The sequence below is a fragment of the Vanacampus margaritifer genome, chromosome 1 (assembly GCF_051991255.1).
Source record: "Vanacampus margaritifer isolate UIUO_Vmar chromosome 1, RoL_Vmar_1.0, whole genome shotgun sequence".
In the NCBI taxonomy this organism is placed as follows: domain Eukaryota; kingdom Metazoa; phylum Chordata; class Actinopteri; order Syngnathiformes; family Syngnathidae; genus Vanacampus; species Vanacampus margaritifer.
In genome coordinates this window covers 18,323,311-18,337,706 of record NC_135432.1, presented here as the reverse complement: position 1 = coordinate 18,337,706, position 14,396 = coordinate 18,323,311, and the positions used below count along the sequence as shown (strand labels likewise).

The following is a 14,396-nucleotide window of genomic DNA, read 5'->3' as shown; positions in this document are numbered from 1 at the left end:
AGCGCATAGCTTGCCACTACGATAGTCATTTATTCTATGCTAGTAAACATGGTAACATAACATCATCACAGCGTTTCAATATAGAACGGACTGTGTAAAAATAAGTCAGTTGGCATGATAAACAAGTTTTACCTTTGCATTACGAGGTATATTGTGCCCCGGTGTGAGCGTAGTTTTTGAATCAGCCGGTCCGGTGTAATGAGAAGAGACGGCATTGACTACATAATGATATATGTCGATATAGGTCGTGACTCGTGCGCTGTGAATTCCGGCAAAGTCGGCGATTCGATTAACTTGGTTAAAAACAGCATCCAACAGTAGGTAAGGGGCTGTTTTCATACTAGCGATCTCCAACTTAAGTAAATATCGCGCTCTATGAGTGCCGACTAAATGTGTAACGTCGACTGACAGGCAAACTTCGGTTGAAGTAATAGATTCCATGGCACTATGGGCAATAATAACTTTTAATTTGTAAAATAACAGTCACTAAGTCGCTCCGGGTCACGTCCACTTCCATTCAACAATAATTTCCTTCCGCCGTCCGTCATAGGGCAGTCATGTGATCACGTGACGTCGGTGCAAATGGTCAATAGTCAGGTGCGCCTTATAGTCCAGAAATTACTGTACTTGCCATCCAATAAAGAATTCAAACCCAGCATATGTTTATGGCAGACTGTGCAGTTGACCACACTAAAGCAGCTGAAGATGGTTAATTAAAGATACACTAGAAATTAGGGTTGCAAAATAACACTGTAATTTAAATAGTTTACTGTAGCAATGTGTTCTGCAGTCATTTGTTCTTTGTAATGATTATAGTAGTGTATATAGTAAATGCAGTGGGGTTGGCTGCTTAAGTTACAATATTGCATCAACTAAAGTACTTTTGGAGTGACAGGTTTTAGTTGATTCATTGACTCATCATTATTCCAATTTTAGATACTGTACACATTTTTCATTTATGTATTTTTTTTAACAAAACAAACATTAACACAAGTAATGTACGTTTCCATTATTCCAACAAACGTCCTTATTTGTCACTCACATCACTCAACGAGTTTTACTTAAACTTAATTTTTCCCTGTAAAGAAATAATCATCCAACAACTCATTAGGGAAAAAACACATCAAACAGCAGGATGGAATTGGCCTGGGGCTGACAAATAAAGCTGTACTAAACGTTTTGTGGAACTTCCACAGTCATGAACACACTTCCCAAATCAGTGCCCGCTGAGGCTCTACTTTTTTGTTGATCTGACTGTCAAGACCTTTTGACAAGTTCTTATCAAGGTCACTTTGGTATTAACTACTGTATGCAATGAACACCATATCAAGTAGGGGTGTTAGAAAAAAATCGATTCGACAATATATCGCGATATTACAGCGCGCAATTCTCGAATCGAATCGATATGCGGCCGAGTCGATTTTGAAACATCATTTTTTTTATGGGAATATTCAATAATACGTCTTACTTATTAGGGTTAGGATTTACACATTAAGCATGGAAAAATGTTATATTAATGGAACATTAAGCCTTAATATTTGATTTCAGTGCTCTTCGAACATGAAACAGACTGCAACCTGAATTTTCAGATAAATAAATACATTTTCATACAAATCTTACAGTGTACATTAGTATTTTCTGAATTTGAGTTTTTAAAAAATCGCAATAATCAATTTATAGATTTGTATCGGGATTAATCGAATCGAATTCTGACCTATGAATCGTGATACGAATCGAATCGCCAGGTACTAGGCAATTCACGCCCCTAACATCAAGAGTACGCTCTATTTTCAAAATACCACTGAATGTAGCCCAAAATAACAGTCAACAATGTATATGTGTAAGAGCGACTTGCCGTGTTAAAGCGCTTGGCCTGGAAGAGGTGCCCGTTGACCTGGTAGAGTTTCCTCCATCGTCTGGCCCCTCGACGATAGATCGATTCTGGAGGAAGGATGACATCGTTGAAGAGGAGCAACATGATTTCAAGGTGGAGAAATGTGAGGGCTGAGGCACACTGTTAAAATCAGCAGCAGCCTAAAATGCACTATAATCACTTGTAAAAATGTGAACTTAATTTGACCTTTAAACCGTTGAATGTAAACATCTAACTGGTCAGGGGTTTTAGTAATTTTGCACAACTTGCTGTTCTCAAGCTGAATGGGAAAATTCACGATAGGTGTTAGAACCATGAGATGACCCAGAAAATCCAGCATGCAGTGCACCACACCACGTAATGATGTCACACACTCTAGCAGGCTTTCACACACGCTAAATATACATTTACGAGTTTGGAAGCAAACAAGTATGGAAGCCCAAAAGTAATGGTTAACAATGCGCGAAAAATCTGTACTACCATGAGCAGGGTCCCTGGTATACTGTCCTGTCACAAAATGGGTCAAACCAAAACCAAAACAACTGCAGGTGACCTGGTTGGTTAAACCACATACGGCTACTGTTCGTCCTTGTCATTCACACAAATTATTTAAAAGCTGCTTTCCACATGTGGCTTACTACTAATGGATTCCAGTCTGGTTGGCTATTTTGCTGATGTCTGAGTCTATCCTCCTCCCCCTAGTCATCTTTTTTCAGGTGTCTGATGATATGGTAGTCAGAGTAAACGTATTGCTTCCTGCTGAGCACTGTAAAACCTCCTTAAATTTGTAAAAATGGACACAAAATAAATGGAATTTCCAGACTCTATATAGCCATGAGGACAAAAAAAGAACATGTTATCAATTCAAAAGACAATTATATGGAGCCTATATATTTGGGGGTGGGGGGAATTCCTATTTATTGCTGACATCATCCAAAGGAAGAAAAGGAAGAAGAAATGCCTTTGATTACAGCTTTACCTTCTTGAGAGCAAGGCATGCATTGACCTATTTTAGAGCTATGTTGTCAAAAGAGAGTGAAAATGCCACGGAATAAAAAGTCAGATGAAATGAGAAAAAAAATAATACTACACCTCCAGATGCAAGGGTCACTCCAAACGGTCCTGCCATTTTCTCATCAGAGACTTTCAAGAAGAAGAGACGGCTAGTGCAATTTTAGTGCAGTAGCTTATGGGGGGGGAGCCATAGAATGAGAGGTGGGTGGTACTACCACTACCACAACACACAACAGGACATTTACAAGGGCTTGACCCATTTCCAGAAATTGTTCCTCCTGTTCACAAAAGCATGACCACCTCCCTGATAATGATAATTATATGGGTGGGGCTGGGCGGGGGGTGAAGAAAGACAGGAAATACACCATTTTCTGTTATTGAGAGAGCAAGGCAGCAATGTGCCAGTTTGCATTTACTAGGTCGTGAGGGGACATACATGCGATATTGTAAATTACCTGTAGTAAATTGCATATGGGTTATTTCGGGACTCTCTGTCCCTGCTCCGAGAGCCCAAGGGCAATTGAGTGTGGTGCTTGGGGAAGTGGGGGACGGGGGTCGAAGGGAGGCTTGCTCAAGGGCACCTAATCAGTAGTCGGGAAGCATACAGTATTAACCTTTCTGTCCAACAACTAATGGTCTTTTTTTTTTCTGCAGCGAGACATGAACTGTGATCCTCTGGGTGTGGACAATGGCACCACCTGTTTGTTGGTCATCCTCCATGAACAAGCAAAAAGCCTGCTGCTAATGAACACACACAAAAATACAGTGGTCCATGTTTTCTTTCTGACAAATGACATTCAATACAAAATCGCAGATCTAATAGCAAGACAATAAATACTAAGTCTAGTTTGTGTCCAAATCTGCTTTATTTTTGTGTTTAGTGGTTTGCTGATTGTAAGTCATATCATTGCAAATATGCAAATAGCCTGTAATTAATTCATTTGTATTTCACTTGTATTGGTTGCATATGTGCAAAGGCTTATTTTAAGGCTGCGTGTGTGCGTGTGTGTGTGTGTAGGTTGTGTGTGTGTACTGTGTAATGTTATTGATCAGTCTGGCTCTGCTGGAATTGCCACAGGGATGAATCAACTGTTTCCATTTCAACTCATCATCTAATAGCAAACACGTGTACACACTCGTTAAAAGCAGTCACATCCGTATTTAGTCCCTTCTCGCTGTCACCACAACATCCACCTGGTATGAAAGCAGCAGACACTACACAACAAACACACAAGTCCTCCTGATATAATATCCACGTCTTATATCTTATTGTTATCCGTTAATTTTTTAATTATTTTAGGAATTAAAAACACATCCAAACTGAAATAATAGTTAAAACAAATGATTAATTTATTAAAATGTCATGTTAAAATGTATTTACTTTAAAATTAGTTTAGCATTTACTTTTTGATCATTTGATTCTTCTGACAAAGCCAGTGAGCCTAATATAATGTGTGTATGAAAAAATTAAAAAAATTAAAAAAGAAATACACACATTTCAGAGAGCAGCTGAAACAAAAGATGTCCAGTCACAATGATAGCAGATGACATAGGCAGTGATACACACTAGTATAATCTATTGAGTGTACGGTAAGGTACAGTATGTCTCCATTCTCATTTTGCAAAAGCTGTGTTAAAAATCAGAATGATGCGTCCTCAAAATAACTCCTTTTCCACCCTGGCTAAATGCTGAGTGATGTCATCACTGGTAAATGAGTAGCACGCCCTTCCAAGATGTCGACACAATTATTCACGCTGACCCCACACCCGCTACCTTTGACTCGGAGATAGACAAGCAGTGTGAATTGCATATACGTATGTAGTTAAATGTTTCATGTCTAGGATGGCCTGCAGTCCTCCTCCTATCAATCCCGTCTTCCTCTAAAATGTTCTTTACAATAATATGTTCTCAACAGTATTCTGATTAACTAATTGCATTTTTGGAATTTGAAGTTAAGTAGCAAAATCCAGCCGTTTTTATACATCTCTGGGGGGAGGCCATTTTGCCACTTTCTGTCGACTAAAAACGACATCACAGTTGCTTAAGGCTCGGGTAACGACCAATCGCGGCTCACCTGTTTTCTGAAGCTAAGCCGTGATTGGTTGGCAACAATAAATTGACGCTGTAAAGCTGTACACAGACTACTTTTGTGTTAGTAACTACTTTTAGGATCACAATGGAAATAAGCCCTCTAGTTTTTATCGGTGGTATCAGACTGAGTGATTGGAAGTTTGATTGTGTTCTGTCATCACCAAATAATAACAATAATAATAATAATAATAATAATAATAATAAATGAATTAGTGTTGTCCAATGAAAATATATAATTAAATATCTGCAGAATTGTGAGAGCCGTACTCACTTTTGTGAGCTGTGCATCAGACATGAACTATAAAGCATTACTAATTGTAACTCATTACAAGAGCAAACAAGAGGGACTTCCTGAACATTCCCTCACTGCAGTTGCACCATAATGCACACAAGATGGCATAACAGGTTCTGAATATGTGACAATGATGATGAGGCATTCCACCCACATTCAACTATAAGGCATGGAAATCATTGTATTCAGTGTCAATGCCCACAACAACAAAATAATATACAATAGGAGGAAATACTTATTTTATTTAAATAATTATTCATCGCCTACTGAATATGGAATTGCTCACAAAGAAATGAATCAATTGTTACTGTTATTGGCAGACAATATCAAAAGACATAAAAAAGAGTTTGAAGCTGTATTAAAGGCTTTAGTAATTTGGAGAAAGACATGCTTACAAGCAAAAACTTGCTAGCATGGAGAGGAATTAGGCGTTTTTGCTCTAAACATAAACAATACCAACTATCACATTAAAAATTAAATAATATTCAAGCAAAACACATCAATCTCCTCCACCCTCATTTACATGGTCACTTACAGTAAATTATCAATAAACCACGAGGAACTTCTTAAATCCATCCATACATTTTCCTTAGTGATAATTCTCATTTGGGCCATGAGCTGGAATCTATTCCAGCTGACTTTGGCCAAAAACCCTGAACTGGTTGCCAATCAATCACATGGCACATACAGTAAAGGCAATACCGTAATTTCAAAATCTGAACATTGGCAGAGACCTATAAATATAAAGCAGAGTTTCAAACATGTGGTTTGCAGTCCAGTCGGGCATCCAATCTGGCCCGTGAGGACAGAACACAAGCTTCAGTTTTTCACTAAAATGAACTGTTGTTGCAGATCTTGTCCACTGCAAGGTGCAGTGATGACCGCTCAAATGACATTCTGAAATGTGGCTCTTACTCTGGATTTGATGAAAAAAAAGAAAATAAATTGCGCTCATTTTATAGGAAATTTCCGATTACTCTGCAATAAGATAATAATGAATAGGAATATTTTCAGAATGTATGTGTAGTTATACCAACCAAAAATATTTTTGACCTGTCATTATTCATAGTTCAATAAGCCACAGACATAATGGTCGGGCCCATTTGAGATCAAATTTGAGTGAAAGCGGCCCCTGAATTCAAATAAGTTTGACACCCATGATATAAAGTGTTGTTGATATTTGTCTGTTTCCTAATTATTGTAAGAAACCATTAACATGATCGGTGTCATCATATAGATAAATATGATTAATAATTAATATTTGTAGAACATGTGATTCGAGGTTATTTGTGCAAATTTGTTATTTCAAACGTGTGTATCAAACTAGTAGCCCTTTGCATTAATCAGTACCCAAATACCGGTAGTAGTTCTCAGGTTTAAAAAGATTTGAGAATCTGGCTCTAGGTTCAACATGAACCTAAACAGGATAGTGGTATAGAATATTAATAACAAGTCTTCATTGTTGCAGCCAAAGTACAGTATGCTCTTTTTTTTTAAGCACAAAATACACTTACAGAATTTTAACTCATTTCATTTTTGAGAAGCAATGAAGAAACTCTGAACTAACCATTATGCTCTAAACTGAATTCATGAAATTCTTCATAAAGGTATTGCTTAGTTTAAAACAGGCACATGCAGAGCTGCACGGCCCCAGCCAAACATAATCTTGGACACATTTCTGTCTATTTGCCTCACCAGTGCACCGGGGAGGTTGAGCAAGCATTTTCTACATTCCTTTACAGTGACGTTGGGAAGGTTGTGTTCTAAGCTGGACCAATAGCATTATCACAGTGACCTTATTGGGGGGGGGGGGGAGGGGGAGCACAGTGACAAAAAAATATATATATATATATGTATACACACATATATATATATATATATATATATATATATATATATATGTATGTGTATATGTATATATATATATATATATATGTGTATATGTATATATATATATATATATATATATATATATATATATATATATATATATATATATATATATATATATATATATATATATATGTGTGTATATGTATATATATATATATATATATATATATGTGTGTATATGTATATATATGTATATATATTAAAAAATATATATATTTTTTTTTTTTTAAAAAAGGAGAGCAATGATGATGTCAAATCGAATGAACAATACTGAGCTCTCCTGAAAAAAAAAAAAAAATCACAGTGACCTTAACCTTTTTCCTTTCTCATCACAAACAGGAACCCACTCTATAGTCAAGCTAGAAGCAGCGGTATCGGCCTTTCACTCTGATTCAACACTATGACTAAAGGTAACATTATACATTATGATGTGCATTTATTTTATTTATTTTTAAAGACTCCAGTGAGGAAAAACTGAGGGATTGGGCGTCATCGCTCTCCCTGGACATGGTTCCATCAGAGAATTTCATTGAAAACACACATTTTGCCAGGACCCAGAGAGAAAGCTCGTTATGTATACTGAGCAGGAAAAGAATGACTGCAGAGGCTAGAATAGAGAAATCCATATTATTAAAGATTTCTAAATCATTTGTAATGAAAAATAACATGTCAGAATTACAGTGGCGTTAATATGCTAAAAAAAAACGCATGTTAACATTTTCTTTGTAATAATTAATAAAATAAAATGTATTGCTATGGCTTACAGTGACATAGCAAAATAGTAATAGTTGAACATTTCCTGAACACAAATGACTCCAAATGCAGTCATACAAGAGCCCTTAACTTAACTAATATCTGCACCTTGAGGGTCTGACTATTGTACTGTATATATTTTACTGTTCAATGGCAGGTGGGGAAAATGAGTCCAGAGTTCTAGGATTCTTTTGTGCAAGGGATGGATGAGCTTCTAATTGTAGACACAATAAAAGCCCATAAACAGCTCCCCGAGAGGCCGCCACATCATGGGCAACCCATTCGGATGTGTCAGAGAGAAAAGGGAGGCCTGTGAGATAAATGAACTGCAATCCATAAAGCTCAACACAGCAGGGAATTGCATAATAGAGACTGTCTTTACATGAAATGATCTTGCTCTAAAAGCTCTCTACTTGCCAAAGAGGGTTCTTAAGAATATTGTTTCTTTATTAGGCCAAAGATATGACCCAAATTCAAACAGGATAGCACACCAGTCGTTTTACTTAAAGCTTTACTTCCAACCCAGTTATTTAAAATAGAAAAAGAGGTGAAGGCACTTGAACACTGGTCAACATTACGGCCAATCATAATGCAAAGACTCAAACACTGCAGCAGGCCGACAACAACAAACTTACACAACTACTGTGTGAAAACGGTCTCCGATGTATATATAGGCATCACAGTAGGGCTGGATGAAAATAGTTCAATATTAATATGTATTGTGATCACGTGATCAATATTAATAGAAAATATAGTTGATCAAATGACCAGTTGCCCTAGTGCAACTGTTGCAATAAGATTATATTGCGACAATCAAACACCTTTGGATGGATACATGGTGTAGAATTAAGGATGTGCTAGCTCCGCTTTAAGCCAGCTCTGACCCTCAGCATCCCACTTCACAGGCAAGTAAAGCAATAATGTCCTATGACAATAATGAGACAGCTAAAAAGATAAAGTAGTCCTATTATAATGTACACAGAAACAGTATATGTTGCTTGAAAATTTGTAATACTACCAATGTTTTGAATGGTATTTTTCCTCATGATAGCTGTTTTATTTAATTTTAGCTTTAATCAATTTAATTGTTTTTAATTTTAATTTGAATAAATTATAATGTTTTTCTTATTTTAAATAAGTAAAAAAAATGAATAATTATCAAGAAGACTGATATAAAATATGTACATTACATTGTGTCTCACCCAGCATTATTAAGCACATTATGTTAAAAAGGTGTTAATTTATTCTATATATTGACCAGTTAATTTGAATTTTTCATAGTTATGTTGACCTTATTAAAAGTTAACTACTTAAAAATAAAATTACCTAAATTCATTTTCTTTGTGTCTTCACTTTCAATAGTAAAAAAAAATAAAAAAATAATAGAAATTCAATAATTATCAATATCGACTGATATAAAATACTTAAATCGTTATAGCCTTTAAAGCCATAATGTCCTGCTTGTCATCATATCAAATTTACACAATTCAAATCCAAATGTGCAGCTCCAATAATGTCTTCGTATAAACTTTACATGTGCCAATGAACATCAATTAAGGCCCAATCAGAACATAAAAGAGGCTGCTGATTTGTTTTTAGTGGGATTTTGGTTAAAAATGTATCATTTATTTATCACAATTAAAACAAATGATCATCAGACTTTCATGTCTGGATACAATGGAAAATGTATGGCATCACTTCTGCTATTTAGACGCTATTTTTCTTGAATATACTCATATTTTATTGTGCTCCACAAGACAAGAGTGTAAGCACAAAAATGTAAGTAAACCAATATAACAAGGTGATTGTAAATATGATAAGTCTTCATGTGAGCCTGACTGCCTCGTTGACACTCATGCATTGTTCACTATTATACAGCACAACAGCAGGCCATGACTTGTTGCCAAGCAACACTGCTTCATACCGCAAAAATTGCCTCAAAAAGCAAAAAGCACATGTAATTATGTCCCATTCAATATACATTCTTATATTAGAGAATTATTATTAATTGAATTCAAGGCAATCAATTTTCAAGCACAATATCGGCATCAGGATCTACTCACTGGTCCTTCACTTTGTTCGATTTTTTTTATTGTGCGTGGTATAAGTGTGTCATTCAAATACATTCCAGGGTTTTTCCTGTGTACAAATTTCAGAGACGGCCACCTCCACCTAATTTGCTCTCCACCTCCAGCCTGAGCCACTGATATCGTTCAACACAGAGCTCCAGCTGTGTTGATTGAGCTATGCAACAACGCATTTTAACTGCAGTTGCAGTGTTGCGCCATTAGGGAGGCGCTATATATATTTTTTTTCCTCTCTCTCTCTGGAGAGCTCAGTATTGTTCATTCGGTAATTTTACCGATTTGACATGTCATCATCATTGCTCTCTCTTTTTTTTTTTGTATGTGGGTGAGCATGTGTATGTGCGTGTGTGCGTGCGTGCGAGTGTGTGTGTGTATTTATTAGTTCACCTAAAACCTATTAAAAAATCCCATACCGTTCACCTAAACCGAACACTTCCAGCCAGAGTCGTGAGGCCGTCAGGAGACCCGAGGAAGGACCAAAGAAAAGAAAGGAAAGTGAAATCCAGCACCGACCAGACACCACCCACCAGGCCACCAGGGAGGCACTATAAAGGTAAAGGTAAGGTAAATTCCACTGATTGTCACACCCAACTAAGTGGGGGCGAAATTCGTTCTCCGCATTTGACCCATCCCCTGAGGGAGCGGTGTATCAACAGAAGTTCACCGGAAAGATCTGAAGCAACAACCGAAAAAGAAACGGCTTTCTTTGAAAAAAATAAAAATAAAATTTAAGTAGCAAAGAAGAAACAGATCATGGAGCAAACGTTGCACATGCCCATTTCCTGGTTGGGAGGCAGAGGTGGCACGCTTCAGCCCACCGCCAAAGTCATAAAAACACAGCATAATAGTGTTTTACAACAACGCTGAACTATATTTACAATTTAATAAGTACTAGTTAAAAAATGGCAAAAATTAATGGCAACTTTGTATTCATATAATTTCTCATTTCTAGTCCCTGATTGTAAAATGGCTGCAGGAGGGCAGCCGATAATAGTATAGGTCACCGCCGCGAGTACTGATACCTTAAAATAAGACTTGTATTGGCACCAATACCGATACCTGGTATCGGTCGTCACCCTTCATAGTCAGGATCAGGATGATACCAGCTGTGCCTGATTGATAGCTAGGAAAAACCCTGCATTCACTAAGTCATCATTAAGATTCAGCAAGAAAGGTGCCACTACACAACAGCAAACATCAAAGAATTCTTGCAAAGAAATCAACGCAGAACTTTTTATTTGCTCAAGCAGGCGCACGTCTCTTGCTTCTTCAATGCTATCAATCCAATTGCTCTTGAACCCGAAAACTGATGGACTCCTCAGTACACAACAAATAGGATGTCCTCTCACTCTAGAACACAAAGAGAGTTTGGAAATGATACTGCTTTGAGCAATTCCCCCTTTGCATGGCAGGCTCTCCACTCTGTAAACAAATCGTCCGCATGGCCACTGGATCATCCAAGCCATTACAGCTGTAGTGGGTAGTCAATTGAGTGGCATATAACATCAGAGGGTGCATCAACATTGTTTGAGTGCTGGGAGGGAGGATGTTTGTAGAGGACGGATGCGTTACCAAATGCACGCAAACTGGTTGAATTTAAAAGATGCTAACTACAAGCCATCAACGCCCAAAAAAAAAAAAAGCCAAATTAAACATAAAGCTTCCACATCCTGTTTTACAAACTAGTGTCCAACATTTGACAGGGATAAGGAGTTGTTTCCTACTTTCTAATAACTGAATAAATCCGTTTATGTCCTGGTTGTGTTTCTGTGCTAAAGGCCATTTTCAAAACCCAGTTCTGTCATAGTGTGCCTCTGTCATTTCCAATAGGTTTATTCTGGTGAATACACAAAGCGCAGAGTGTTAGGGGTAGAACAATGGGCGCTCTGCTGTGCCACAGTCAAAGCTTCAATAACAAAACCGCCATTGACAGATTCAGCTCTGTCGTGAAAGCTTTACAGGTGGCAAAATATTCGGAGGCTGAAGTCAGGCAGTTGCCATCCCTCGTCGCCAATTTGGACAGAAAATGTCACAAGTCTGTAGAAAACTACAATATATGGGGTTATGTATGGTTTTGTAATTCACATTAGAATCATGAATAAATACAGTAGTAGCAAAAAGTTGACTTTGCAAAGCAGGTGAGAAAACTCCGAGGCATTCCCGCCTCGGTGTCACAGCTCTGAAGATGCATGAATACTTCTTTTAAGACCCCACAGTGGTGCCATTATGAAGCTTATACTGTATCTTTGTCCTTTGGTGGTAGGATTTGGCTCTCAACAGCTAGTAGAGGCGGAAGCCACAAAAGATAAAGAAGAGCAAATGTAATGACGTGATGCTCCAAGTAGGCAATTAACACGTTTGAATGCGCTTTTTTTTACGCTATTTCTAAATTCATCATGTGAGTCTACGTGTGTAGGAATTGTTCTCCAGGTGCATTATAAAGGGAAGCTAATCAACTGCTGCCCAAATGTAGTCCAAGAATTCTGCTTTGTTGATACTTAAAAAGGACTTTTCAGGTGTGTTATTTGACTATTTCTGATCATTGTTTCCTGTGAAATAGGAATAATGTTTCAAGGATAAAGTATTCGATACACTCCTGCTTACTCGCTATGTTATTTAGCTCGGTTTGTTGGTGCAGTTATTTGGTATTTTTACAATGGGTGTGCTTCCAAGGATAATTGTTATGGTTAAACACTGTGTGAATAGAATAGAATTGGTTCCCAAAATTTTTTTTACATTATCTACAAGTTAAAAATATGATAAAGAAAAAAATTCCAACACTTCGGGGTACGCTCCAACCGCCTGTTTTAGCTAAAGATATTAACAAGCTTTCTCCGACAACAACAAAAAAACTTTCAAAAATATATAAGCTACTTTCATATACTGATAAAATGTCTTTACCCATCTCAAAATGGGAGACAGACTTGTCTATAGCACCGGAATCTGACTTTTGGATTCAAGTTTGTGAAAACGCATTTAAAATGACAAAACACACAAATTTACAACTTATCCAATATAAAATTATTCACAGAACATACATTACTCAATATATGATGAAGAAAATGGGACTCTCAGACTCCGACATTTGTCTCCAATGCTTACAAAACACTACAGACACTTATGTTCATGCTTTATGGTTATGTACTCCGGTTATGTATTTCTGGACTAAAGTCTTAGAAAAACTTTCCGCTATTTTGGACTGTAAGATACCTTTATCTCCAAACTTGTGTTTGCTAGGTGACCTAACAACAACTGACTTACCACATAAACAATTTCAATCTACACTTGTAGCCCTTACTATCACTAAAAAAACAATTCTTGTTAACTGGAAAAATAAACAAACTCTGAATATCGACCAATGGTATAACCACCTCATAAATCACATTTTAATGGAAAAAATATCTGCCTCAAATAAAAACCAAATATCAAAATTTATAGAAACATGGTCTACGTATATAGAATTTTTTAACCTAATTCTGGTTACTTAATTCTGTCTGTTAGCGAGAGCCATTACATCGTGATAACTTACATTGATGTTTCTGCATTTGGCAATTTATTATTACATTATATTATTAGTATGGGATTTTTTTTTAATGGGCTTTAGGTGAACTGATGAATACACACACGCTCGCACGCACATACAAAAAAAGTGTGTGTATATATATATATATATATATATATATATATATATATATATATATATATATATATATATATATATGTGTGTATATATATATATATATATATGTGTGTATATATATATATATATATATATATATATATATATATATATATATATATATATATATATATATATATGTGTGTGTATATGTATATATATTTAAAAAGAAAAAAGAAAAAAAAGAAAAATGAGAAAAAAAAACTTTTTTTTTTTAAGACAGCAATGATGATGTCAAATCGAATGAACAATACTGAGCTCTAAGAAAAAAAAAAGAAAAAAAAGAAAAATGAGAATTTTTTTTTTTTTTTTTTTAAAGGAGAGCAATGATGATGTCAAATCGAATGAACAATACTGAGCTCTAAGAAAAATAAATTATAATAATAATTGGTTCAAAACTTTTAATTGTTATATACAGTATGTTGGTATGGGACTAAATGATGACTAATTAAGAATGGTAGAGGTTATAGTCATCTGACGTAACCAGATACTATTCCCTTTCAAATGTGTTGTAGCAACATTCCTAGCTACTCATCATCATCATCATGCTAAACGTCATCATGAGTGGAATTGAGGCAAATATGTGGGTGTGCTGCAGTGCAGCAGGGAGAATTCGACACTTTACAAAAGCACTCGTGCTATTTCTGGAGCTGAGAGTCTTGTAAGTCAAGAGGTGTGTTGAGTCTTATGGGTGTGGAGGTCTGGGCGCATGC

The 14,396-nt window shown here is 36.3% G+C and overlaps 1 protein-coding gene across 1 annotated transcript in view; it reads right to left on the bottom strand.

The window, feature by feature from the left end:
* Positions 1 to 14,396, bottom strand: part of prkcz (protein kinase C, zeta) — a 60,953-nt gene that overhangs the window by 34,078 nt on the left and 12,479 nt on the right. The window contains exon 5 of the mRNA XM_077579600.1: positions 1,856 to 1,941. Within this exon, the coding sequence (XP_077435726.1) occupies positions 1,856 to 1,941 (86 nt within the window). The remainder of the gene's footprint in view (positions 1 to 1,855; positions 1,942 to 14,396) is intronic.